The sequence below is a fragment of the Lepidochelys kempii genome, chromosome 6 (assembly GCF_965140285.1).
Source record: "Lepidochelys kempii isolate rLepKem1 chromosome 6, rLepKem1.hap1, whole genome shotgun sequence".
In the NCBI taxonomy this organism is placed as follows: domain Eukaryota; kingdom Metazoa; phylum Chordata; order Testudines; family Cheloniidae; genus Lepidochelys; species Lepidochelys kempii.
In genome coordinates this window covers 15,772,576-15,796,602 of record NC_136385.1, presented here as the reverse complement: position 1 = coordinate 15,796,602, position 24,027 = coordinate 15,772,576, and the positions used below count along the sequence as shown (strand labels likewise).

Sequence of the window (24,027 nt, the reverse complement as noted above, 5' to 3'; positions counted from 1 at the left end):
ATGCCGGGAAGAGTAAAGTTCCGTTTCCGGTGAGGGCGGGACTCAGGGTCTCCCGCGCGCGCTGGGGCCCCGCGTGAGCGAGTGGACGCGGAACGGGGCTGCCCTCGGTTGGGGCACGGAGAGGGGACACCCTGCCCCGGAAGCGGAGCCCGTGACCTGGAAGCAGAACCAGGAGCCGTCGGGGAGACGCCGCTATGTCCCTCATCTGCTCGAGTGAGTGACGGGCTGGGGGCTTGCGGGGGGACTTCCCCAGCCGGCCCCAGTTACGGGCCGAGCCGCGCGCCCCGTGGAGCTGGTACCCCCCCCACCCGCCGGCCCTGGTGTCTCCCCAGCTCAAGGAGCCCCACGAGGAAACTCTAAAAGCTGCCCCCCCCCCAACGTGCCGCCCGCTCGGGGGGGCCTCGAACTCGGCTCCTCTGCAAAGCCCGTGACCCCACCCCCTCCCCCCCGCAGGGACCCGAGTCTGCGCCTGCATCCATCCCTCTGCATGGCCGCTTCTGCCTGGCGCGCTGGGGCCAGTCGCTCCCCCGCCGGCGCCGTGTGGTTCTTGAGAAAGGAGCCGTGTCTGGGTTGGGAAGGGTCAAGGACAGACAAACAGATTCCCGCCCCCCTACCTCAAGGTGTTAGGGCAAGGGAATTTCATAGCCAACACAGTGATGGGGCCGGCATCACCCGCCTTTGCCTGCCCAAGGGATCAGGTACTAATTTTGCAGCTTGGGTGAATTGAAGGTGGCCTTCCAGAGTGAGATCGAGTGGGACTCAAACTCACAACCTTCAGTATTGTGGTAGAGCACCGTAACCCCTTGGCCACTGTGCTGCTAAATAAATAAATGTGGGGAGAATCAGTGGAGCTAAAATATCAGTAGAAACATTTTAGATGTTTGGGTGGAAATCTGCATGTGCAGTTTTCAATGGTGCCAAGCTCCTACCAGTTCATGCGGAAATGAGCTCAGAGAGCTTTCCATGGTAGCTCCTTCCCCTTATGCATGTGCACCATAACAATTAAACCTCTGAGTATTTCTCACATTTTATACCTGTACAAATGTTGCATGTAGCATTGGTCTGTACACCTCTGAAAGCTTGTGATATATAAAAGCAAGTCAAGGTTTTGCAGCCTATGCTATGGATTACATGTAACAGCACAGAAGAATAGCCATGGTGTTTGTAGTTATGTTAGATTCATCATTAACTGCCTGATCTGCCCCTGAGGAAGACTGAGCTGCTGGTTGAAAGGGAAATGTGTAGCACAAAGGAACTAACAGCATTATTAGAATGCAGACCTTGGGGAGAAGGACTGAGCACAGAAGTGTAAGTCGCTAAAAATAAACTAGGCCGTGGTGTCAGTAGCGTACATAGAAAACCTGGTGACAATGCTGTACACGTAGAGGCTGTAGGAAAAATTGATCTGTGTCTTGGGGCTTCTCTGGTAAGTATGGGGTACGGGTGGGGATTTAGGCTCTGTTTGTCCACTTGTCACCCCTGCAGTCTCTGTCTCTTTGCAGTCTCAAATGAAGTGCCAGAGCACCCGTGCGTGTCTCCGGTCTCAAACCACGTCTATGAGCGAAGACTGATTGAAAAATACATTGCGGAAAATGGGACTGACCCAGTGAACAACCAGCCGCTGTCTGAAGAGCAACTGATTGACATCAAAGGTATCAAGCAGAGGGGAGCAGAGCTAGAGGTGTGACCTGGTAGATTCTCACCAGCTCCAGGGAGCTGGGCAGACCATCGCTACCCTGATTGCCTGAGCTCCCACAGCTCACCAAGCAATTGCCAGGTGGGCCTGACCATCACAGAAAGGGTTGGGGAAGGAAGGACACCAAGAGAATCTAGGAACCCTTATAAAAGGGATGAATCAGTATTCATTTTATCATCACCGACACCCAAAATCTTTAGGATTTCCCCATAGTCCTTTTACTTGCCAGGCAAATCCAAAGTTTCCTGGGGAGGCAGGCCCACTCTCACCAAACTCTGTACCTTTCCCCCAAGGAGTTTGGCTCTCCTCTGGCTCCTTTCTGGAGATGTTTTTTCTCTTGACATGCCTTCAGCCTTTTTGAATGCTGCCTCTTCTTCCTCTCCCCTGTTGGAATGAGCTGGGTTTGGCTTGTATAGGCCAGAGTCCTCCCACTCCCAGCAGCCTCTGAGAGGACTGGTTAATTGGAGTCAGCTGCTTGGGGATTTCTGTTCCTCTCCATCCCATTGACAGTTCACAGTATCACAAGAATTGCATCACTGGGATTTGGGGGGGGTCTCTGCTGTACCTGATACTGGCCACCATCCTAGGCAGACTGTTGGGCTAGCTGGGCTACTAGCCTGGTCTGGTGTGGTAGTAGTTGAGACACCAGCTTACCTGCTGTGACCCAGTATGATGACTGCAGAGATATGTTAACAGCCTCATTTTGCAATGGGATTCTTCCACCAACAACTGATGTAGGCATAAAGTAGAGAATGAAGTGAGGGTGCAAATGGATCTGGATAAAGGGGTGAGTGAGCGGGTGTGTTTGAGGGTGGGCAGTGGGGATGGAGAAGTAGGGATGCAGGAGACAGGGAAAGGGATTAATCCTCGCTGCTGAGGCTAATACCCCCATGTGTCTCATTCACAGTTGCCCACCCGATCCGGCCCAAGCCACCCTCGGCCACCAGCATCCCGGCCATTCTGAAAGCCCTTCAGGATGAGTGGGTAAGGGCTGTCATGGGGACAGTGTTGGGGGCCATTGAAGTGGGCAGCTGATGGGATGGATGCCGGGGCAGCGGAAAGAACAGGGTTCTGCTCTGATTGGGTGGGGGGACCCGCCCTCTTTTGTTGCTGAGGTTGGGTGGAGCCATTCACTCTACGTACCCAGGTGGGCGGAGCTTGCTGAGCTGGGGTGGGCAGAGCATTGAACCCTGGCTGTCTCCCTCACATTGTGGGTCCTTCCATAGGATGCTGTCATGCTGCACAGCTTCACACTCCGCCAGCAGCTGCAGACCACCCGCCAGGAGCTGTCGCACGCACTGTACCAGCATGACGCTGCCTGCCGCGTCATCGCCCGTCTCACCAAAGAGGTCACTGCTGCCAGAGAAGGTAAATCGGTGGGGGCAGGGGGTCTGACTGAGGAAAAGGCTGCAGCACCATGGGGACAGTCAGTCCAGGGAGGGATTCTGACTCTAATGCCCTGGGAGCAGGAGGGGGAGGAGCAGCTTGCGCCTCTGGAGCAGGCAGGGGTCAGTACTGATGGAAAAAGGTAGCTGTAACAAAACCTCTGTGGCACTCTTGTGAGCCTGCAGTTGGCTCCCATTTTAACCCATCGAGCTGCTGTTTGTGTCTCCGCAGCGTTGGCGACTCTGAAACCCCAGGCTGGCCTCATAGTCCCCCAGGCCATGCCATCTTCCCAGCCCAACATCACGGTGAGTCCTCCCTGCACAGCTCTCTCTGTGTGTCTCCTGACTGTGCTCTCTCTCCTCCTCCTGGACTCACGGGCCTCTTCTTTCCCTGATCCAGGGTGCTGGCGAGCCGATGGATCTGGGAGAGTTGGCAGGCATGACCCCCGAGATCATCCAGAAGGTAAGGAGTCATCCGTCCCAGTTTCACCCTTTGCTCTGCTGCAGGAGTGACTCTCATTCCTGCTTCCCATGAGGTCACTCCTTTTCCATCTCCCTGACCCATCTGTTGTGCCCTGGTGCTTGCATGGCGTAGGCAGTCAGATAGCTGCCCTCCTGTGCTAGCCTTTCGACTATTAGCGTCACATTTCCTGAGTTCACTTTCCTGTTTTCCAGCTTCAAGACAAAGCCACGGTGCTGACCACGGAGCGTAAGAAGGTGAGAGCCTGCTCCCTGAATCCCCTTCCTTCCCTGTGATGGGGGGCAGGATCTGGGGGGGCCTGAGTTGGGAGGGGACTCTCCATTGGAGCAGGGGTAAAGAAGCAGGGAGGTGAGCTCAGCGGTTTTGGAGGTCTCTATGGAGGGAATCTGTCCTGTAAGGAGGAGGATCTCTCCGCTCCCTGGGTGGGGGAAAGGCAGGGTGCTGGGTGCTCTCCCAGAAGCATAGTCATTTCTCTTTGGGTGCTCTTCCTTCTGCAGAGAGGCAAGACGGTTCCAGAGGAGTTGGTGAAGCCGGAGGAGCTCAGCAAATATCGACAGGTGGCCTCACATGTGGTGAGTTCGCTGATGCAGAGGGTTGAAGGTTAACTTGGGGTCTCAAACCTTACTGCTGGCAGCGAATGCCTTCCCTGGATGGCACAGTCCCTTATGCAACTACACTGGGCTGGGCTGTCCCCCTTCAGAACCTGGGCACGCTTTATCACCACCCTGACATGGCAGCAGGGGGCGCTGTGCTGCTAGGGGATGGTCGCTGCTTCTCCCTCTTGGTCCACTGAGGCTCTGGAGTCTCCTCTCAGTAGGTGGGCCGTTAGCCCTGGTGCATCTCTTGGCACCTGGACCCTGAGCTGTCTCCTGCTTGCTTCTCCCATCATTGTTGGCCATTAACACTGCTGCTAATGATCGGAGCCGAGCAGGTGCTGGCTCGCAAGCACTGCAGGGGGGATATAGCAGGGTGCGGAACAGATCTGGGTGGGAACAAAGAGCCCTGATTATGGAATCTGTTTCCAGAGCTCTTTGTTAGGGTCCCTCCCTGTCTTGAGGGGCTCTTCCTGCTTGGCAGTGGTTCTGTCTGATCCCCCTTCTCTTTGTACAGGGCTTGCACAGCGCCAGCATCCCAGGGATCCTCGCTCTGGACCTTTGTCCTTCCGACACCAACAAGATCCTCACAGGTAAGGCAACAGCCTTGGCCCCAGCTTCTCCCACCGGCTGCCGGGGATTGTGGCCTCTGGGACCTACTGCTGATGTTCGCCAGAGGGCGGGGATATGGGTTAAAAGTCTCCCTGCTTCCTGGGGACACCCCTCTTCCGGCTGCGGGCTGGTGGGGATGAGGTAGAGGGCAGTAAGGACCTCTCTACTCACAGCTGCCGGGGATTGTGGGTCTCGTTCAGTTCCAAGGTGGTGGATGTTGAGGGGAGTCAGATCTGCACAGCTCTGGGCCCCATCCCCTCTGTTTGTGTTCCAGGCGGGGCGGATAAAAACGTCATTGTCTTTGACAAGAGCTCGGAGCAGATCCTGGCGACTCTCAAAGGGCACGCCAAGAAGGTCACCAGCGTAGTGTTCCATCCATCCCAGGTAAGGGCCAGGGCCAACTCCCCATCTCCGTTATGGCCATGCCATGCCAGGGGAGGGATTGTGGGGCCACCTCTTGGGGGTCTCCAGGCCCATATCGCAGTCTGGTCCCCTCCTACAATGTGCCTTGGTATTAACCCCTTCTCGCCCCTCCCAACACTGGTGCTCTAACCCCCAGGAATGTTCTCTCCCCACACATCTAGGAGCTGGTGTTCTCTGCTTCTCCCGATGCCACTATCCGGATCTGGTCGGTCCCAAGCGCCACTTGTGTGCAGGTTGTCCGGGCCCATGAGAGCGCCGTGACGGGGCTGAGTTTGCATGCCACGGGCGACTATCTCCTGAGCTCCTCTGATGACCAGGTGAGACTCAGGTCGCCCCGGCCCCTCCTTCCCCCCATGTCGATCAGCATGTGTGGGGAAGGTGTCGATCAGCAGGTGTGGGCAGGAGGCAGCGGAGGGCTGGCAACCGTGGGATGCACTCACGCCTTGTTCCTCTCTTTCAGTACTGGGCTTTCTCTGATATCCAGACAGGCCGTGTGCTCACCAAGGTCACAGATGAGACCTCTGGCTGCGGTAAGGATTGGGTATTGAGGACCCCTGGCTCGCAGGGTCATTGTGCTCCATTTTATTTTAGCTGGATGATTTTCTAGAGCATAAGATGAGGAGCTTGTTAAGAACATCTGTTTCAGAAATAGACTGTAGAACATGGTCACTATTAACCTTGGATTACATGTTCTCACTTCTTGCATGTTAATCTAGTGTACAGTTTAAGTGGAGTCCAACATCAAAATCAGATAAAGTTGCTTTCTGTAACATTTTTAGCAGGACCTTTTAAAGAAGCTATTTTATATGTTAAAAAAATATTTTCTCCTAGATAATTTTTCCATACTCTTGCTGGGGAAGAGGCTGCAGAAAGGGCTGTATTATGTGTCACGCGAGTCCTTCAGAACCCTGTCATGGGGAAGGCTGGGAGAGGGCCTTGCTTTCTGCTGTGTCCTTTCGTTATCCAAGTGAGACGTCCCCTCTGGCAGCGTCCCTGAATCTTTCTGTCTTTCTCTGTCTCTGCAGCTCTCACCTGTGCTCAGTTCCACCCTGATGGGCTCATTTTTGGGACGGGGACTATGGACTCGCAAATCAAGATCTGGGACTTGAAGGTAGGGCTGGCTGACTGGGTGTGCCCGATGGCTGCGGAGCCTGGTGCTGGAGGATGCTGGCATTTTGGCACCTCCAGCCTCATGGCTAGGAGTGCATTCAGACTAAGGCCTGGTCTCTATATACTTTCTAGAGCATGGGGCCATCAGGCCAGCTATGGCCTCCTCCCTGGCATACTAGGATCTCTGCTTTCATTTAAAGAAAGATGTTTCTAGCTCTTACCTTGTTGTCACAACCATTCTCCACGTGACTGGTGTGTGAGTGAGGCAGCAGTGGCTTCCTGAGTTTGCAGACAGCCTGAAACAGTGGGGGCGAAGTGCTCCATTCAGCTCAGTGATGTTAGCTCTGCAATGTAACAATGCTGTACATTAACAATGACTGTGTTCAGCGCTGTTTGAAGCATGCAGGAAAAGAGAGGCTGATGGAGGTGCCATTGTTCTGATGAGCTCAGTGATGTTAGCTCTGCAATGTAAGGGGTGCGGAGAAGGCTCCTGTCCCCTGGACCAAGCTCTCTTTGTGGGAAGAGAAGATCCAGCCTACCTGCTGCCCCCATCTTTTCCCAGCTGGCCCAGGCTTGACTCAGCGCCTGCCTTTCAGCGACGGGCGACTAACTGTCTGTCTGTCTCAGGAACGCACCAATGTGGCGAACTTCCCAGGGCACTCCGGTCCCATCACCAGCATCGCGTTCTCAGAGAATGGCTACTACCTGGCCACGGCCGCTGATGACTCCTCCGTGAAACTCTGGGATCTGCGCAAGCTCAAGAACTTCAAGACGCTGCAGCTGGACAATAACTTTGAGGTGCGTGCGACCCTCCTGCTCTGTCGAGCCCCGTCCCTGCTCTCCCACCCTCTCCCTGATATGATGAGCCAGCTGAGCGGTGTGACCTGGGGGCTTTTCCTCTACGTCCTTGTGCATCCTAGTTTGACTGGGCTTCTCCCTGCATCAGGGAGCCAGTGCCTAGTATGGGGTCTGTGCGTGCGTGTGTGGTGGGGGTCCTCTCTCTCCCCAGGTACCCAGGGTGGGTATATGGGGAGAGGTGTCCCTCTGGGAGCCAGGTGTATGGTAGCAGTAGGTGAGTGTGTGTGGGAGGGGGTTGCCCAGTATATGTGTGTGTGGGAGTACCTGGCAGCCTGGAACAGCTTCCCCCCCTCCCCCCGCTCCAGGTCTGGCTCAGAGTTGTGCCTGGGGCTCAGATATCTCTCTTCTCTGTAGGTGAAGTCCCTCATATTTGACCAGAGTGGTACCTACTTGGCCCTGGGTGGCACGGACGTCCAGATCTACATCTGCAAGCAGTGGACGGAAATCCTCCACTTCACAGGTGAGGTGCTCAGCTGGGAGAGTCATGTGCCTGTGCTGGACTCATCGAGTGGATGAGCAAGCTGCTCCTCTCCCTGTGTTCCTGAGATCCCATTCCCGTGGAGTGCGCTATGTGAGGTGGCCTTGGGGTGGAGGGCAAGGTCTAGTAGTATGAGTTCCAAATTAACCATGTGGTGTCTCTCCCCACAGAGCACAGTGGCCTGACTACGGGTGTGGCCTTTGGCCACCATGCTAAATTCATCGCTTCCACAGGCATGGACAGGAGCCTGAAGTTCTACAGTCTGTAGCCTCTTTTCCTAGGATCTGGGGGGATGGGCTGTGTCCTTCACTGTAGTGTTGGGGTTATTGGAGGGAGGTAACGTGGGTGGGGTTATCATTGCTTTACTTTGAGGTATCAGGGGCAGGCCAACCTAGCGCGCTCCCTCCCCTGTGCTCAAAGGCTTTGTTTTTCCAGTTTTGTGTTTGTCTTTCCGGCTTAATTCTGTTCTGTGATTGTAACAAACAAAATAGAACCAAACCCATCCACTGACAGACAGCTGTGAATGAGAGGCTGGATGGGGGAAAGAAGCGGGTGGTATAGGAATGGGAGAGAAGGGGGGATGGGGAAATGTGCATTTTTTTTTTTTTTTTTTGGTAAGCAGCTATCTACTTTCATTAAAAAAAATAAAGAATGTTGAACCCTCTCAGGCTGTTTGAGTTGCATGTACCTTTTCCCAGATGAGCTGTGGGGTAGAGCATGGAGGGAAAAGAGCCCCTAGGCCTTGGGCAAGGGGATCTAAGGGTAAGAGATACTATCCACGTCATCTGAGTCCCTTCTAAGTGCTCCCAGTGCTGTTTGTGTAGTGATGACAGGAAGAGAGGTTGGGGCCTGCATAAGGTCAGTATGCCCTGGCCCCATCTCCTTGCAGTTCTCAGCTGATGAGTAAAGTCCTGGTACCTGGGTGAGTTGTAAAATTATCCACCTCCTTTGAGTTTGTGGGACAGCACTGGACTTGCTGTCGTTTGTTGAACAAACAGGCACTTGCTGTTTCTCCTGTGCCCCTCAGCTAGTGATCTCCAAACCCTTTAAGGATATGAATCCTCCCCAGTCCTCTGCAAAGTAGGTATGGAACGTATCACAATCCCATGTTACAGCAAGGGCATTGAACGTGGCAGAGGTCACATAGCAGGGCTGGGAATACCAGACTGCAGGCCTGAAGCCCTAGTCCTTGGTCTAACCACCAGATCAGGCCTCCCACAGCAATTCACAGATCCACAGAATTTAGTTTTGTTGCAGTTTGAACCACTAAAGATGAAATGGGTCATTTTAGTGGGGTTTGAAAGGGATTTGTCAAAGGGTGGCCCTGCTTGGAGGCCAGGACTAGTATGCCTGCCTCAGTTTCCCCTTCAGATTTCCCCAGAAATAGTCCTTAAAGACTTTCCAAATGTGCATAACCCTTGCAGGGTTAATTTATTACAAGAAACCACCCCAGGAAGCCAAAATTCCCCCAGCACAGTCCAAATTGTATCTGCAACACACCAAGTATAGTGCTAGACTCTCCAGGACAGCTCTTGTGTCTCATCACACCTCATGCCCAGCCTTGAGCCCTGTCTGGCTCTGAGTGAGCCAGCTTATCCTGTTGCTGCCTTCAGCCTTCTCCAGCGCAGGAAAGGCAGCAGGCCCAGCCCCTCCATTGGCTTCTTGACACTTCCTTCCCCCTCTCCAAGGAGGGTCTGTTGTGAGCATTTCCTGATTGGTTGCTCACAATGCATGTAACCAGGTGCACTGTATTTTGAAGGTTATACTGAAATGGCTGAACTGCAAGCCTTCTGCTGAGGAGAAGTCAGGCTGTGCTTGTGTTAGATCTTCAGTTGGTATCTAGAATGTGCTCGCTTCTGGTATTTAGGTCCTTAGAGAGAGTGATCTGGTGCTGGTAAAACAGTGCCTCACATCCTGCCTTCTCTACAGATAAAATAGATCAGATTTGCTTGTAGCAGGCCTCCAGCTGGTCCTGCAGGCCTCCAGCTGAGAGGGGTAACAGGCAGATGCACTACAGGAAATGTACACCTGAAAGCCACAAGGTAGGAGCTAGTTAGATCTGGCCAGGGCTGCCTAATGCACTGAGCCAGGTGCTGTGAGGTCCTACTTCCTAGGGGAAGCCTCATGTGTAGCATGGTTGGGGAAGGAGATAAGGAGAGTTTACCCTGCAGATAATGGTCCTAGGTTAGACAGGCCCCTAGCACTGAGTTTGAGGAGTTTCCATTACTGTGGTGATCAGTGTTTAGGAGATCCTTCCCATGGACCTCCAGCCACTGTAGGATGGAACAAATATGCTAGTGGACATCAGATCTACTTCACTAGAGGCCAGAGAGGTTTGAGAGTTACCCACAATGTTTCTGTTCAGAGGAACCAGCCTCAGTGGTGACAGAAGAGCCATGCTGCAGTGAGAGGGCACAAGGAGACCCTTACTCAGGTTACCAGCTATGTCTCAGGTTAGCTATTTGCTGGGCATCCAACAGCTAGGTGCCGCACTAGAGCATGCAGCAGGAGTGTGGGGGAAGAAATGTCTCATTGTCTCAGGTAGCTAGTTTACCTTCCCCTCCTGCAGGGAAACCAGGGGTCTTCCCCCTGATAGAGGAGGAAGGGGTTCTATCCCATCACCACCCCACAAACAAGTTCCAGCAGAGTAGATAGTGCCTAGAGCCAGGGCTGCTCAGGAAGTCAATCCCAGCCTGGAGCATGGTAGGAATGACTCCTTTAGTTAGATTTCCAGCCCCTCCCTTACCAGTCCATCAAGTGCCACCTGGGAGGCAGAGTCCACAAAGCAGCTGCTGGCTCCAGCCTCCCTCCAGACACAACGTGCACCACAAGCCGCTGGTGCAGTTCAGCAGTTTTTATTTTCCACCCTTGTTTGACAGTGAGCCACTAGAGAGCCTTTGGGATCTTGTCATCCAGCTCTTTCTCCTGCAGAGCAGGGTCACAACAATGAGGGAGGCCACAGCCACCAGAGACAGTACAGCCAGAAGCACAGGAGTGAGGTCCAGTCTGGAGACAGGGTCCAGAGGAGGAGGAAGAGGGTGTTAAGGCAATATTGGGTGTGTGACCTGCATTTGCACACTAAGACTAACACCCCTGCCCGTCTGATGCTGTTGCTACCCATTAACAGTGGGTTGGCCTTCACCACATCCATTTGAGGTTACACCTGATCAACTCAGTGTACCAGGCAAGCATCTGCATTAAGTCATCACCCATCTCTTCCTAGCAGGGGAGACTGATTCTTTGCAGGCTCCAGTCAGTCAATAAAGAAAGTTCATGGGGATAAATTCCATCCAGCAGAGGTCAGTGCTGATACCAGCCCAGTGCATTGTAGGCACAGTCTCCCTGGCTTGCAAGTCACCATCAAGGGGTTATTCACGCCCCACTGAGGTCTGCCTTGCTTTGAATGATGGGTTGGTTGTCCCTCACCACAGCAGGGAGGTAGTGTTCTTCTACTCCTGGGAGTCATACTATAGCAATCAACATAAGCTTAGATATTAAGATGATCACTTCTTGCTCATCCATGTGTGGCCCCAGGAACGTTTAGGACACATGGAGTAGTACCCACATTAGAGGCAGCATTGACTTGCAGGTCTCAGGCTATTATGCGAGACACCAGTTAACCATAATGGCAGGACAACTCACCTGTGTTCTCATAGACTTGCTCTCTGTGTGGCCCAGGACTCTCCTGGAAGATCACAGGTCCGCGAGAACTCACTAGGTCCTGGGGCTCTCCTGTCCCATTTCCAATATACAGAAACCGGCGGCCTCCTGGAAGATGGAAAGGGGAGAGTTGGAGAGCTCTCTGGAGACAACTCCCTAATGCTGTCCAAGGTTAGGTGGAGAGTGCAGTATTTGATGAGGCAGAGGCCACTGTAGACCCATCTGCCCAGATAAGTGGCTTCTGCTCAGTATGCCCAAAGAGCTCCTCCTGAGTTGGTCATTGGGGGTTTGGATCAGGTGGGAAGAGGCAATTTTAGCAGTAGCAGCCCACATTAGAAATCTGCTCTGGGGATCCCAGTGGCCCATTACAGTTCCTACATACTAAGGGTGTAGTTACAGAGTAGACCATAGTACCATCTAGCCCGGGTACTTGCCTCCAAATCCACAATACACCTAGCTAGTTTGGCAGGTCACATGTAGGAGATCTGGCTGAGTTCATATTGCAGTGACTACATAATGGGACAATTAGAGCTCTAGCTGTTATGCCCCAGGATATCCTCATATATTTGTTTGAAGCAGTGGGGCTGGGTGCTCTCAAACCCACATGGATGGCAGACCTTGCCACTGGTACACAGTGGAAGCTATGGAGACTTACCTATAGCAGCCCCTGATGGGCACATGGTCCTGCAGAGCTCCAGCTGGGAGGGACAGCAGGCAAAGGTACTACAGAAGAGGTACACCTGAAATCCACACAAATGGAAATGGAGTTAATGAGTAGCTCTGACCCAGCAGGTAGCAATTCTATTGTGACCAGCTTCCCTGCACTTAGACAGCACCAAGGGAGGGAATTTGGTCCCTTCAGCTCCAGAACAACTAGCTGCTATCACATGGCCTAAATCATAGAATCATAGAATCATAGAATATCAGGGTTGGAAGGGACCCCAGAAGGTCATCTAGTCCAACCACCTGCTCAAAGCAGGACCAATTCCCAGTTAAATCATCCCAGCCAGGGCTTTGTCAAGCCTGACCTTAAAAACCTCTAAGGAAGGAGATTCTACCACCTCCCTAGGTAACGCATTCCAGTGTTTCACCACCCTCTTAGTGAAAAAGTTTTTCCTAATATCCAATCTAAACCTCCCCCACTGCAACTTGAGACCATTACTCCTCGTTCTGTCATCTGCTACCATTGAGAACAGTCTAGAGCCATCCTCTTTGGAACCCCCTTTCAGGTAGTTGAAAGCAGCTATCAAATCCCCCCTCATTCTTCTCTTCTGCAGGCTAAACAATCCCAGCTCCCTCAGCCTCTCCTCATAACTCATGTGTTCCAGTCCCCTAATCATTTTTGTTGCCCTTCGCTGGACTCTCTCCAATTTATCCACATCCTTCTTGAAGTGTGGGGCCCAAAACTGGACACAGTACTCCAGATGAGGCCTCACCAATGTCGAATAGAGGGGAACGATCACGTCCCTCGATCTGCTCGCTATGCCCCTACTTATACATCCCAAAATGCCATTGGCCTTCTTGGCAACAAGGGCACACTGCTGACTCATATCCAGCTTCTCGTCCACTGTCACCCCTAGGTCCTTTTCTGCAGAACTGCTGCCTAGCCATTCGGTCCCTAGTCTGTAGCTGTGCATTGGGTTCTTCCGTCCTAAGTGCAGGACCCTGCACTTATCCTTATTGAACCTCATCAGATTCCTTTTGGCCCAATCTTCCAATTGGTCTAGGTCCTTCTGTATCCTATCCTTCCCCTCCAGCGTATCTACCACTCCTCCCAGTTTAGTATCATCCGCAAATTTGCGGAGAGTGCAATCCACACCATCCTCCAGATCATTTATGAAGATATTGAATAAAACCGGCCCCAGGACCGACCCTTGGGGCACTCCACTTGATACCGGCTGCCAACTAGACATGGAGCCATTGATCACTACCCGTTGAGCCCGACAATTTAGCCAGCTTTCTACCCACCTTATAGTGCATTCATCCAGCCCATACTTCCTTAACTTGCTGACAAGAATACTATGGGAGACCGTGTCAAAAGCTTTGCTAAAGTCAAGAAACAATACATCCACTGCTTTCCCTTCATCCACAGAACCAGTAATCTCATCATAAAAGGCGATTAGATTAGTCAGGCATGACCTTCCCTTGGTGAATCCATGCTGGCTGTTCCTGATCACTTTCCTCTCATGCAAGTGCTTCAGGATTGATTCTTTGAGGACCTGCTCCATGATTTTTCCAGGGACTGAGGTGAGGCTGACTGGCCTGTAGTTCCCAGGATCTTCCTTCTTCCCTTTTTTAAAGATTGGCACTACATTAGCCTTTTTCCAGTCATCCGGGACTTCCCCGGTTCGCCACGAGTTTTCAAAGATAATGGCCAGAGGCTCTGCAATCACAGCCGCCAATTCCTTCAGCACTCTCGGATGCAACTCGTCCGGCCCCATGGACTTGTGCACGTCCAGCTTTTCTAAATAGTCCCTAACCGCCTCTATCTCCACAGAGGGCTGGCCATCTCTTCCGCATTTTGTGATGCCCAGCGCAGCAGTCTGGGAGCTGACCTTGTTAGTGAAAACAGAGGCAAAAAAAGCATTGAGTACATTAGCTTTTTCCACATCCTCTGTCACTAGGTTGCCTCCCTCATTCAGTAAGGGGCCCACACATTCCTTGGCTTTCTTCTTGTTGCCAACATACCTGAAGAAACCCTTCTTGTTACTCTTGACATCTCTGGCTAGCTGCAGCTCCAGGTGCGATTTGGCCCTCCTGATAACATTCCTACATGCCCGAGCAATATTTTTATACTCTTCCCTGGTCATATGTCCAACCTTCCACTTCTTGTAAGCTTCTTTTTTATGTTTAAGATCCGCTAGGATTTCACCATTAAGCCAAGTTGGTCGCCTGCCATATTTACTATTCTTTCGACTCATCGGGATGGTTTGTCCCTGTAACCTCAACAGGGATTCCTTGAAATACAGCCAGCTCTCCTGGACTCCTTTCCCCTTCAAGTTAGTCCCCCAGGGGATCCTGGCCATCCGTTCCCGGAGGGAGTCGAAGTCTGCTTTCCTGAAGTCCAGGGTCCGTATCCTGCTGCTTACCTTTGTTCCCTGCGTCAGGATCCTGAACTCAACCAACTCATGGTCACTGCCTCCCAGATTCCCATCCACTTTTGCTTCCCCCACTAATTCTACCCGGTTTGTGAGCAGCAGGTCAAGAAAAGCACCCCCCCTAGTTGGCTCCTCTAGCACTTGCGCCAGGAAATTGTCCCCTACGCTTTCCAAAAACTTCCTGGATTGTCTATGCACCGCTGTATTGCTCTCCCAGCAGATATCAGGAAAATTAAAGTCACCCATGAGAATCAGGGCATGCGATCTAGTAGCTTCCGTGAGCTGCCGGAAGAAAGCCTCATCCACCTCATCCCCCTGGTCCGGTGGTCTATAGCAGACTCCCACCACTACATCACTCTTGTTGCACACACTTCTAAACTTAATCCAGAGACACTCTGGATTAAAGAGACACTCTGGATTAAATGGAGGACCCATTTAGCTGCAGTAGGGCTTTCTTCTTTGCTGGACTCTGGTCATTGGAAAGATGCTTACCTGAACAGAGTCTATCCAGCAGGGGGCAGTACCAGCCCCAGTGCATTACACAACAAGGAAGTTCTGTTGGACTAAGCCCCATGAGAACTCTGGTTTGGTACCTTCACTGTGTACATGAGGTGTGTCTTGAGGTGTAGCAATGCCATGGAGGCTGTTGACACCTGATGTTGGTAAGTGAATATTCTCTCCAACGCAAGAGAAATCCTGGGGAGCATTATCCACTAGCCAGCTGGAGTTAGGATATTAAACAGCAGAGATGCAGAGACTCCCAGCTGGTCACTGTTCTTATACAACCTGGATCACATGTAATTCAAGGGACTGTGTCTCTAAAGCAGCTATCATTTTGGGAGTAATGGCTGTAAGTGCCAGACTCAAGCAAGGTGTTAATTTAGGAGCATCATAGGCCAGTAGGGTGACCAGATGTCCCAATTTTATAGGGACAGTCCTGATTTTGGGGTCTTTTTCTTATATGGGCTTCCATTACTTCCCCCCCCCCCCCCGTCCTGATTTTTGACACTTGCTGTCTGGTCACCCTATAGGCCAGTGAGATCAAGGGAACCAATTCCTCCAGCTTGGGGGGGGGGGCGAGGAGGAGGGAGAGAAGAGGTTTTTTTAAAGGCACACCTTCCCACTTGGCTATGGCCTCATCTAGAGGCAAGCTTCACAAAAGGTGGGGACATTGCTCTTTGCTCTTTGTGAGAGGAGCGCAGAGGGCACAGGTCCCTGCCTGACCAAGAAAGGACCCTTTCCACCCCTGAGTGGATTCAGGCCGTCCTTACCTCTCCATCAAGTGCTATCTGGGAGGCTGAGTCCACAAAGGCAAAGGTGGAGAGGACAAAGCGCTGGTGGTGAGTTGGGAAGGGCAGCTCAGAGCCCACGGACACAAGCTGGGCTCTGTAGTTGTCTCCCAAGAATGGACACCTGAGAGCAAAAGGGACACTGTTCAGTTTTGACTAAGTACTATTCTTTCCTCCACTAATAGCCACTAGGATGCCTGTACCTCACTCACGCGTCCACCAGGATGGGCCACTGCGGCTGCTGCAGGGGGTTAGCGCTTGGGTGGCCCAGCACTGGTGCAGAACCAGAACCAGGGACGGGTCTGTTCTCTGCAGGATGCGAACCTCCATGTAGACAGGGTCCCTGAGCACCTTCACCACAGGGTAGTCTCTCTCTGAGAGATAGGATCTGTAGCTCAGGTCTGTGGGGGAGAGAGCAGGAGGAGAGCAGAGCTGAGATGCCTGTGGCCCTTCAGGGGGATGGGATCTCCGTGCTGGAGTGAGGGGTCACCTACCTGTGGCGATGCGCAGCTCAAGCCGGAGGGGTCCTGCCTGGGTGACTGGAGCAGGTGTGGGGGGCAAGAAGACCTCGACCTGGACTGGCAGGAAGTCACTGGCATTGTAGATGCAGCGAGCATGGAGGCTGCACAGGAGAGAGCAGAGGGAAGAGACCGGGGGGAGGTGGTGGGGGGCATGCTCAATGAAGTCAGATTGAGCTAATACTGCTTCTGGCAGTGACCTTATTAGTGCTTGAGACAAGCAGGGTCAGGCCCTATCAGTACTTGGATGGGAGACATCCAAGGATGCCAGCACATCAACCCTTCCAGCAACTCGTATGTTCTTCCTTACAACTCAGGGGCTCAGCAGGAGTGTCTGAGCACGACCACATGGGGGCCTTCTCAGACAGGCTAGAAGCACCTGCTCACCTGTAGTCAAATCTCATTCCTGGCATACCGAGTGCCATGAACAGAGGGTACTTCTGGTCTGCCTCCCTAGATGAGCCCATTACAGCAGTTGTTTCTATATGCTGTTAGGTAGGTGGTGCACTGCATCTCAGAAAAGGGTTAGCTCACTTCAGAAGATGGCTTCGACTGCAAGATGCTTGGGAAACCTTCTGGATAGGAGAAGCTGTTGAAGTGGGGAATGGTGGGATCACAGTATCTCACTAGTCAGTGAGGCAGCCTATTCCCTTCCCCTTGGGAAATGGGAAGGTTGGAGTTATTTCTCCAACACCATCCCTTCAAGCAGGGAGCAGGACAACTTACACGAAGAGGCTGTCCCAGATGATGGAGCCATCTGGCCCAGTCTGAATGTCAATGCCTGAGATCAGCTCGTTCTCATAGATCAGTTTGTCCCCAGTCACCTGGCAGAGTTGAAACATAAGGTGGGTTAGTCCCCGAAGACCCTGAGCAGAGCACTCACCCTGGCTTCCACAGAGAGTGTCCTCACCGGGACTGTGGTGCCACACAGCATGAGAGGGAAGTGGAAGATCACAAAAGCCTCTGTCATCCTGATGGGATCACACCTCGTCTGGGCATAGGCTAGCCCTGTCTAGGATGATGGGGTGATCAGACATGTCCCTGGAGACCACCAGAACGAAGTGACCATCCACAAGGCACTGAACAGTGACTAACACAAGGGAGCAGGTTAAGTACAGAGGCCTTAGAGAAATAGATTTGGAACACGATGGGGCAGGAGTCCTGGATCCCACCCTGGTTTATATAGTGATTGTTGTTAAGCATCAGTATTTCATATTCCTTGTAGGGCAGCAGCTTGTATCTGTCAAGAATCAGCAGAGCTCTCGAAACAGGTTCCAGGCCATACTAACTCACAATGCATGGAGCTAGAAAATGGGGTTCCTCTGCTAGTAAGGTAGCAGCAGAATGTGTGTTGCGTAGGATCTATATACACACTGGCTATTTCTCAGCCTCAACTCTGTGGATGCCAGGCTGTGCTCCCTGGCTGCTCTCTTCTGCCACACACATTTGGTGGTGTTAGTCTTGCTTTACTCAAGACAGATCTGAAGAGCAGATAAGCGAGACCATGATCTGGGAAGTAACTCATTCTGCATGTGACTGGCACTCACTGCAACCCTCAGTAAGAGGTACATGACAGTAGTTTCCACTTGGGACAGCAGTCCTAGAGCAGCAGCTAAATCCGAGCCTAGTTCACCACATTAATAGGTGGTGACCAATCAAATCTGAGAGTGTATTGCTAGGCTTCTCAGGACAGAGAAGGTTTCCATGAGTCAACACAAGGCCAGGCCTCCTACCTGTGTTGCCATAGTAGCAGGGGTAGTGAGGTCAGTCTCATCATAACAGCAGCCAGCCTGGAAGCAAGCAGCTTGGCCTGGGGCATCTGCACAAGGAATCTTCCCAGCCACCACATGGCACTACTCCTGTGTGAGATGAGCCCCTAGAACAGCAGGGTGTGGATTAAGGAGAGCTGGAGATCCTCTGAAGGGATTGCAGTTGGGGAGCTGCCTGCTGCTTGGGAGGGGCCGGGTGAAAAGTGCAAAGCTTAGGGTGAAAAGTCCCATGGTAACTGATGTTTTATTTCAAGCCCCATCTCCTGGAAACAAGGAACTAGCTGAGAACCTCAGTGTGCATTCAAAAGAAAAGTAAGTTTCTTGCCCTCACAGTTGCAGAGAAAAGCTTGAAAACAGGGCTCAAGCACACCCCAAGTGCCCCAAAAATCAGAAGGCCAAGTTGCCTGGATAACAGCTGGTGAAACAGAGACACTTGTTCTCAGGGGATAGGTCTGAGACTCCCCCATTGAGGGGATGGATGTCCCAGGCACGTGAATAGATCACCTGGGAGAGTATCAGTCCTGGAATCGAGGGGTCTACTCAGTGTATCCTTCTGGGATCGGATGATTTAGTTGGGGATTGGTCCTGCTCTGAGCAGGGGGTTGGACTTGATGACCTCCTGAGGTCCCTTCCAAGCCTGATATTCTATGATTCGAAGTGGGCGGGCAGGCACAAGGTCGAGTCAGTGTGCAGGTGGCCATGGTATGAATGAGGCCTTTTTCTTTCTTGTTCTGTGTGATTAGGTTATTGAAAAACGGAAGTAGATACAGAGAAGAGTCACAAATGCAATTTGCCGTCTGGAAGAAGTGCCGGCTAGCAAGAGACTTACAGAACTCAGTCAGTTTAGCTTATCGAAAAGGAGATCAAGAAGTGGCTCAAGTACAGTGCCCAAGTACATTCATAGGGAAAAAAGACTGCTATTAAAGGGCTCTTTAATCGAGTAGAGAAGGTAGAACAAGATCCAGTGGTTGGAAGTAGGAGCCAGACAAATCCATGGACGGTGCGTACAATAGCCTGGGGAGGCTGTACCTCCGCAAAGAGCCCCGCTCTGCCCAAGGCCCCCTCCTTCTGCTGCTGGTAGTTGGCCCCAGCCCAGGCAAGCAGCCTGCTCCTCTTCCGGGAAGCCTGCTGGGCTGGGGCTGGGGCTAGGGCGGCTAGGACTTGGGGTGGCTGGGGCCGCACCACCCAGTTCTCCAGGGCTGGGGGGAAAGGGAGGGCTGCCCGACGCCCACCCGTGGTCTGGTGCTGGGGGGCAGCCCACCCACCCAGTGCTGCGGGGCTGGGGGGGCAGCCTGCCTGGTGCTCTGGAGCTTCAAGAAAAGCACAAAGTATTGCGTCACTCACAATAGCATGATGAGAGTTGGTAACTCTGTCTCTGCTTCTTCCCCACTTCCCTGTTGTGTTGTGAACACTGGGGTGGGGGGCCATGGGGGGAGGAATGTAAAACTCATTCAAAGATGCTTTATCTTTGTGGCAGGCAAGGTGTGTAGAGAAACTGCTCCTGTGACTGGGGAATGGAGAACGGACCCCTGAGCCTGATGCTAACAGATGCCAAACACGCCTCCCCCACAGCTCTGCTAGTACTCTTAACTCTGACCTACACACATGCTGCTAGTCTGGTCTTCTCTCCCACTGCTCTGCACCCCCTTGCCCTGTATGTCAATCTCTGGCTTGCAATTTTAACTGCTCCTGCTTGGGCCCACACTGAGATTTAAACTCCATGATCTTCAGAGCAAAAACCAGGCGATTCTGAACGAAAAGGACTAACCATCTCTAGGGAGTGGCTGTAGCACACTCATTAACATCCATGTGAACCAGCCCCTAGAGAGCAACAGATCCCCAAGCTCCCCTCATGCGGGTGACATCATCATCTCCGTACAGGTGTAGTCCTGGCCCCTAGTCACCCTGGTGCTTTATCCCTTCACCAATCCCATAAGGGACAGCTGCTGAGACCTAACATTACATGTCATACATTTGGAAGGATCAGGCCTGAGTAGGGGGATCTGTGGGCAAAACCCCAGAGGTCCGAAAACAGTGGTGTTAATTCACTAGGAGTCACTGCGTTCTGTCTGAGTCAGTGTTGGAACAGGGCTCTGGCGTGGTGCCAGGGGCTGATGGAGGTGCCATTGTTCTGATGAGGTGTGGAACTGAGGCCCATGATTGTTAATGATTTTATAGCTCTTTTAAAATAAGATTAAGGGGGTTAGCCCTAGTGGCCTGTGCAGAGTCCAAGTTAGGGGTGAAACTAGTGAAAAAGCAGGGAGGCCTCATACCAGGCCTTGAAGAAACCTAACCTGGCCAAGTATGGAGCTCCACAGACCGAGGCAGGCCTCAGCCTGAGCTATGTGAAACCTGAGGATGAGATGTAAGGACACCTCAATAGGCTTAGGCCTCTTGAGCTTCTCTTGGCTGGTGGTTTTCCTAGGCTCCGTCTGTCTTTTTCTCATGGCACTGCTACCCCTCAGTACGTTTACAGTACAAAATTATTTCAAAATTATTCTATTCGAATTTTCGGAAGCTATTTTATACGTTTGGTCTTCTGTGTCCCTACTAAAGCGGGTGAATTTGGCAGATTGCGTCCACAGTACCAAGGCTGGCATCAAATGTCAGAGCGGTGCACTGTGGGTAGCTATCCCACAGTTCCCACAATCCCTGCCGCCCATTGGAATTCTCTGTTAAGCTCCCAGTTAAGCATGATGGGGCAAAAACATTCTGGCGGGTGTTTCTGGGTGTGTGTCACCAGAAAGCTACGGCAGACAATCGTTTCGCCCCTTTTTGGCATGCAGACGCCATACTGCTTTCAGCAGACGGTGCACCGCTGCTCTCCTGCTACGATGAATCCACCTCTCCAACTCAACTCTGCTCGGCCATTGTGAATCGAGCAACACAGCTTCTGCCGCCAACTCTGCTCTCCCGCTATTGCCACGCTTGCGAGCTTCTCCATGTTGTCTGTCCTGGGCTCCCACCTCTGTGAAAGCCACAGAAGACAACCATTGTCAGTCTTTGTTCGGCTACCGTGACCCAAACAGCACAGCTTCCGCTGCCACTCTGCTCTCCTGCGTTTCGCACCCCTTTTCCAGGATTACCCGTGCAAGCGCCATAGCCATGGAGCCCGATCAGATCTCTGCTGCATTTTGACCATTGTAAATACCTCATGCATTATGCAGCAGTATGTGCAGTACCTGCAAGACTGGGCAAGGAAGTGATGACAGCGCGATTACTATACTGATGAGAACATGGACACAGACGGTACGGCATGTGGTGATTGGGAGATCATGGTGCTGTTGGGCCAGGTTCATGCGGTGGAATGCCGATTCTGGGCCCAGGAAACAAGCACAGACTGGTAGGACCGCATAGTCTTTCAGGTATGGGAAAGATTCCCAGTGGGTGCGAAACTTTCGTATCCGTAAGGCCACTTTCATGGTACTTTGTGACTTGCTGTCCCCTGCCCTGAAGCGGAAAGACACCAAAATGAGAGCAGCCCTCACAGTTGACAAGCGAGTGGACATAGCCCTGTGGAAGCTTGCAATGCCCAACCGCTACCGGTCAGTCGGGAATCAGTTTGGAGTGGGGAAATCTACTGTTGGGGCTGCTGTACTGCAAGTAGCCAACGCAATCATTGACCAGCTGCCACTCCCACTCATCAAGGGGAGTGACTTTGGGAAACGTGCAGACCATTGTGGATGGCTTTAATGCACTGGGATTCCCTAATTGCGGCGGGCAATAGATGGAACACATATCCCCATCTTGGCCCTGGAACACCGGGGCAGCCAGTACATAAACTGCAAAGGGTACTTTTCCATGGTGCTGCATTTCATCGACATCAATGTGGGACGACCTGGAAAGGTGCATGACGCTCACATCTTGAGGAACTCTGGTCTGTTTGAACAGCTGCAGGAAGGAACTTACTTCCCAGACCAGAAAATTACTAATTGGGGATGTTGAAATGCCTATAGTTATCCTGGGGGACCCAGACTACCCCTAAATGCCATGGCTCATGAAGCCGTACATAGGCACCCTGAACAATAGTAAGGAGCAGTTCAACTCTAGGCTGAGCAAATGCAGAAAGGTGGTAGAATGTGCATTTGGATGTTTGAAAGCACGCTGGTGCAGTTTAGTGACTCGGTTAGATCTCAGCACAACCAATATTCCAATTGTAATTGCTGCTTGATGTGTGCTCCACAATATCTGTGAGAGTAAGGGGGAGACATTTATGGTGGTGTGGGAGGTTGCGGCAACTTGCCTGGCAGCCAGTTTCACACAGCCAGACACCAGGGCGATTAGAAGAGTGCAGCAGGGCCCGCTGCAGATCAGAGAAGCTTTGAAAGCCAGTTTCATGAGTGGCCCGGGTACGCTGTGAGAGGAGTTGTTGTTTCTCTTAAAGTTACCTACCCTCCCCCCCCATATATATATATATAAAAGGAAATAAAGTCACAATTGTTTAAAAACCGTTCTTTATTAGGTGTTGCACAAAACATTGAGAGAAATCAGAAGCTAGAGGGGGGTATTGGGTTAGGGGGGTGGACGAGGAGGAGGGAAGGACTAGTCCAGAAACCAAATCAAAATTTAGGATATGCCAGCTTTCTGCTGCTTGTGCAATCCTCTGGGGTTGACTGTGTTGGTCCTCGCAGCCTCCCCCTGGCCATGTACTTGGGTGTTTAGGTGAGGAGGCTATCGAACTTGGGGAGGAGGGAGGGCGGTTATTCAGGGGCTGCAGCGGCAGGCTGTGGTCTTGCTGCCTTTCCCGCATTGGATCCACTATACAGCGGAGCATGTCAGTTTGCTCCCCCATGAGCTTGAGAGCAGGCAGGATGCTATGGTCATCGCCCACGTCCTTCCTCTCTTCATATTCATGTAACGCTTTACACGACTCTGCATTTGTTTGCCTCCATACATTCAACTGGGCCCTATCAATGCGGGAGGACTGCAAGAGCTCAGCAATCGTGGTCCCGAGTTCATTCATTTTCCACCTTCTAATCTGGACCAGCCTCTGGGACGGAGTAGATAGGGGCTGCATTGAAACATTTGCACCTGCTCCAGGAGAAGAAAAAGGAAGGGTAGTATTTTTAAAAGATACAGTTTAGAGAACAAAGGGGATGCTGTTTCTCAGTGAAACAGGCAATTCATAATACACAGCACGTGTTCTTTCTGTACAAGGTCTCATTTTGCCTCTCATACTGAAGTGCCTGCCACTTTGGTGTGAGTAAGCCATCACATGCGGCCGGGCAGCAGAATTCAGCTTGCAGCTCCTTGATTTTTTGTACGACACTGTTCTGTGGCCCTGGAGTAGCCTCTTTCCATCATGGCAGTGGAGAGTTTAATGTACGTATTTGCGTTCCTTTTTTTGGAACATAGTTGTGCCAGAAGAGATTCGTCTCCCTAACATGCAATGATATCCAGTACCTCCTGTTCGGATCAAGCTGGAGCTCGTCTGCGAATCCGGGACTGCGTGGTCTCTTGAGATGGTGGACTGTGCTGATGGTGACCAAACAGGAAATTTAAAAGTTGGAGAGGGAAGGCTTAGCTAACTGCAGTCCTGGAAAGCACACTGCCCCCAACCATCACTGCCCATCAGCCAGTACTGACCCCCAGTTTTGCATCATTTAAATACACCATTGGGTTGTTGGAGGAAATAGCTTATTACTATTGTTCTATCCTGGCACAGATCAGTGCTGGCAATCCTAATGCAAAAATTGTAGCTTACACCACTCCCTGTGGATTGTTTCTGGTACCCTAAGGCAATCATGTGTCTTACTTCTGTGCCAAGATGATACCAAGTCTTTCATGTGCACACAGGCACACATCCAGTTGCATGCAACTTGGAGCTCCAGTGTTGCGTTATTGCTTATAGTTGGCTGTCCGCTGCCATTGTTGAGCTTTCAGTGAACCCCCTCTTTTCTGTCACAGACTTTAAGGCCAGAAGGGACCATCATGGTCATCTAGTCTGACCTCCTGCGCATTACAGGCTACAGAACCTCACCCACCCACTCCTGCAATACACCCATGACCTCTGTCTGAGTTAGTGATGTCCTCAAATAATGATATAAAGACAAAACT

The 24,027-nt window shown here is 52.0% G+C and overlaps 2 protein-coding genes across 2 annotated transcripts; one reads left to right on the top strand and one right to left on the bottom strand.

Moving 5' to 3' along the window:
• PRPF19 (pre-mRNA processing factor 19) lies at positions 1-8,300 on the top strand. The gene is made up of 16 exons (XM_073346896.2): positions 1-213; positions 1,503-1,652; positions 2,604-2,680; positions 2,923-3,064; positions 3,314-3,387; positions 3,482-3,544; positions 3,757-3,798; positions 4,060-4,134; positions 4,673-4,748; positions 5,042-5,151; positions 5,352-5,507; positions 5,651-5,720; positions 6,216-6,301; positions 6,928-7,098; positions 7,513-7,618; positions 7,807-8,300. Exons 1-16 carry the CDS (start codon positions 195-197, stop codon positions 7,902-7,904), a joined length of 1,515 nt encoding a protein of 504 aa, XP_073202997.1. The 5' UTR covers positions 1-194; the 3' UTR covers positions 7,905-8,300.
• A 2,191-nt stretch (positions 8,301-10,491) lies between these two features.
• On the bottom strand, positions 10,492-18,201 carry LOC140913271 (zona pellucida sperm-binding protein 1-like). The gene is given in 12 exon segments (XM_078853432.1): positions 10,492-10,658; positions 11,282-11,404; positions 11,952-12,036; positions 15,666-15,807; positions 15,896-15,947; positions 15,950-16,084; positions 16,178-16,305; positions 16,928-17,025; positions 17,112-17,208; positions 17,210-17,291; positions 17,935-17,958; positions 17,961-18,201. Coding segments are annotated over 12 exon segments (1,374 nt in total).
• Positions 18,202-24,027: the final 5,826 nt, after the last annotated feature.

What these genes read in the sequence shown, in the direction of transcription:
- PRPF19 (XM_073346896.2), top strand. An exon ending in AGATGAGACCTCTGGCTGCG is followed by an intron (nt 5,721 to 6,215) that starts GTAAGGATTGGG and finishes CTGTCTCTGCAG; the next exon opens with CTCTCACCTGTGCTCAGTTC. An exon ending in TCAAGATCTGGGACTTGAAG is followed by an intron (nt 6,302 to 6,927) that starts GTAGGGCTGGCT and finishes TGTCTGTCTCAG; the next exon opens with GAACGCACCAATGTGGCGAA.